Source organism: Oxyura jamaicensis, unplaced genomic scaffold (genome assembly GCF_011077185.1).
Source record: "Oxyura jamaicensis isolate SHBP4307 breed ruddy duck unplaced genomic scaffold, BPBGC_Ojam_1.0 oxyUn_random_OJ70467, whole genome shotgun sequence".
Lineage (NCBI taxonomy): Eukaryota > Metazoa > Chordata > Aves > Anseriformes > Anatidae > Oxyura > Oxyura jamaicensis.
In genome coordinates, this window is record NW_023309999.1 from 1,990 (window position 1) to 2,907 (window position 918).

The following is a 918-nucleotide window of genomic DNA, read 5'->3' on the forward strand; positions in this document are numbered from 1 at the left end:
CAAACGCGCCCCTCCCCCCCCTTCGCCCCAGCCGCGCGGGGCATTGTGGGGCCCCGCCCTCCCCTCAAGAGCACCACCAGGGGGCGGGGCCAGGCGCCGACTAGGGGGCGGGCACTGCTCGGGGCGGCCCGGCCAATGAGGCGCCGCGCCGCCTCGCGCCGGCAGCCAGCGGCCAATGGGAGCGCTCCGCGGCTGCTGCGAGGCCCCCACCCCCCCCACCGGCCCCACCCCCTCCCATCCGCGGGCGGCCGCGGCGCCGCCTGCAGGCCCCGCCCCCCGCCTCCCGCCACGCGGCTCCGCTCCCGCCTCAGGCAGCGCCTCGGCCACCCCCGGCGGCGAGGGGGGCGGGGCCTGCCTTAAAGGCGCAGCGCGGCGCAAGATGGCGGCCCCCTGGCTGTGGCTGCTGGGCCTGGCGGCCTGGGCCCGGCCGGGCGCCGCCCCGCCGCCGCCGCCACCGGACGCCGAGGTGACGTTCGTGCTGCCCGCGGGGCGCCGAGAGTGCTTCTACCAGGGGGCGCCCGGAAACGCCTCCATGGAGGCCGAGTACCAGGTGCCCGGGGGCGGGGCCGTGCCGGTACCGGAGGGGGCGGGGCTTTGTGGGAGGGGGCGGGGTTTGAGGGAGGCGGCGGGGCTGCTACCGGGAGGGGGCGGGGCCGCGACAGGGAGGGGGCGGGGCCTGGGTCGGTGGCACCGGGAGGGGATCGGGGCCGGTACCGGAGGGGGCGGGGCTTGCGGGAGGGGGCGGGGCCGCTACCGGGAGGGGGCGGGGCTTACTGGAGGGGACCGGGGACCGGTACCGGGGCCGTGGGGCTCTTACCGGGGCCATACCGGGGTTGGCGGCACCGCTGGGACCCGCAGGGCCGAGGCACCGGAGGGGCACCGGAGGGGCCCAGGGGTGGTGCTGGGGGGGGGGGGGGG

The 918-nt window shown here is 80.9% G+C and overlaps 1 protein-coding gene across 1 annotated transcript in view; it reads left to right on the forward strand.

The window, feature by feature from the left end:
• Nucleotides 1–236: 236 nt before the first annotated feature.
• The window catches only part of LOC118159454 (transmembrane emp24 domain-containing protein 1-like), a 1,133-nt gene continuing 451 nt past the window's right edge, over nt 237–918 (forward strand). Inside the window, exon 1 of the mRNA XM_035314033.1 lies at nt 237–550. Within this exon, the coding sequence (XP_035169924.1) occupies nt 380–550 (171 nt within the window). The 5' untranslated portion in view covers nt 237–379. The remainder of the gene's footprint in view (nt 551–918) is intronic.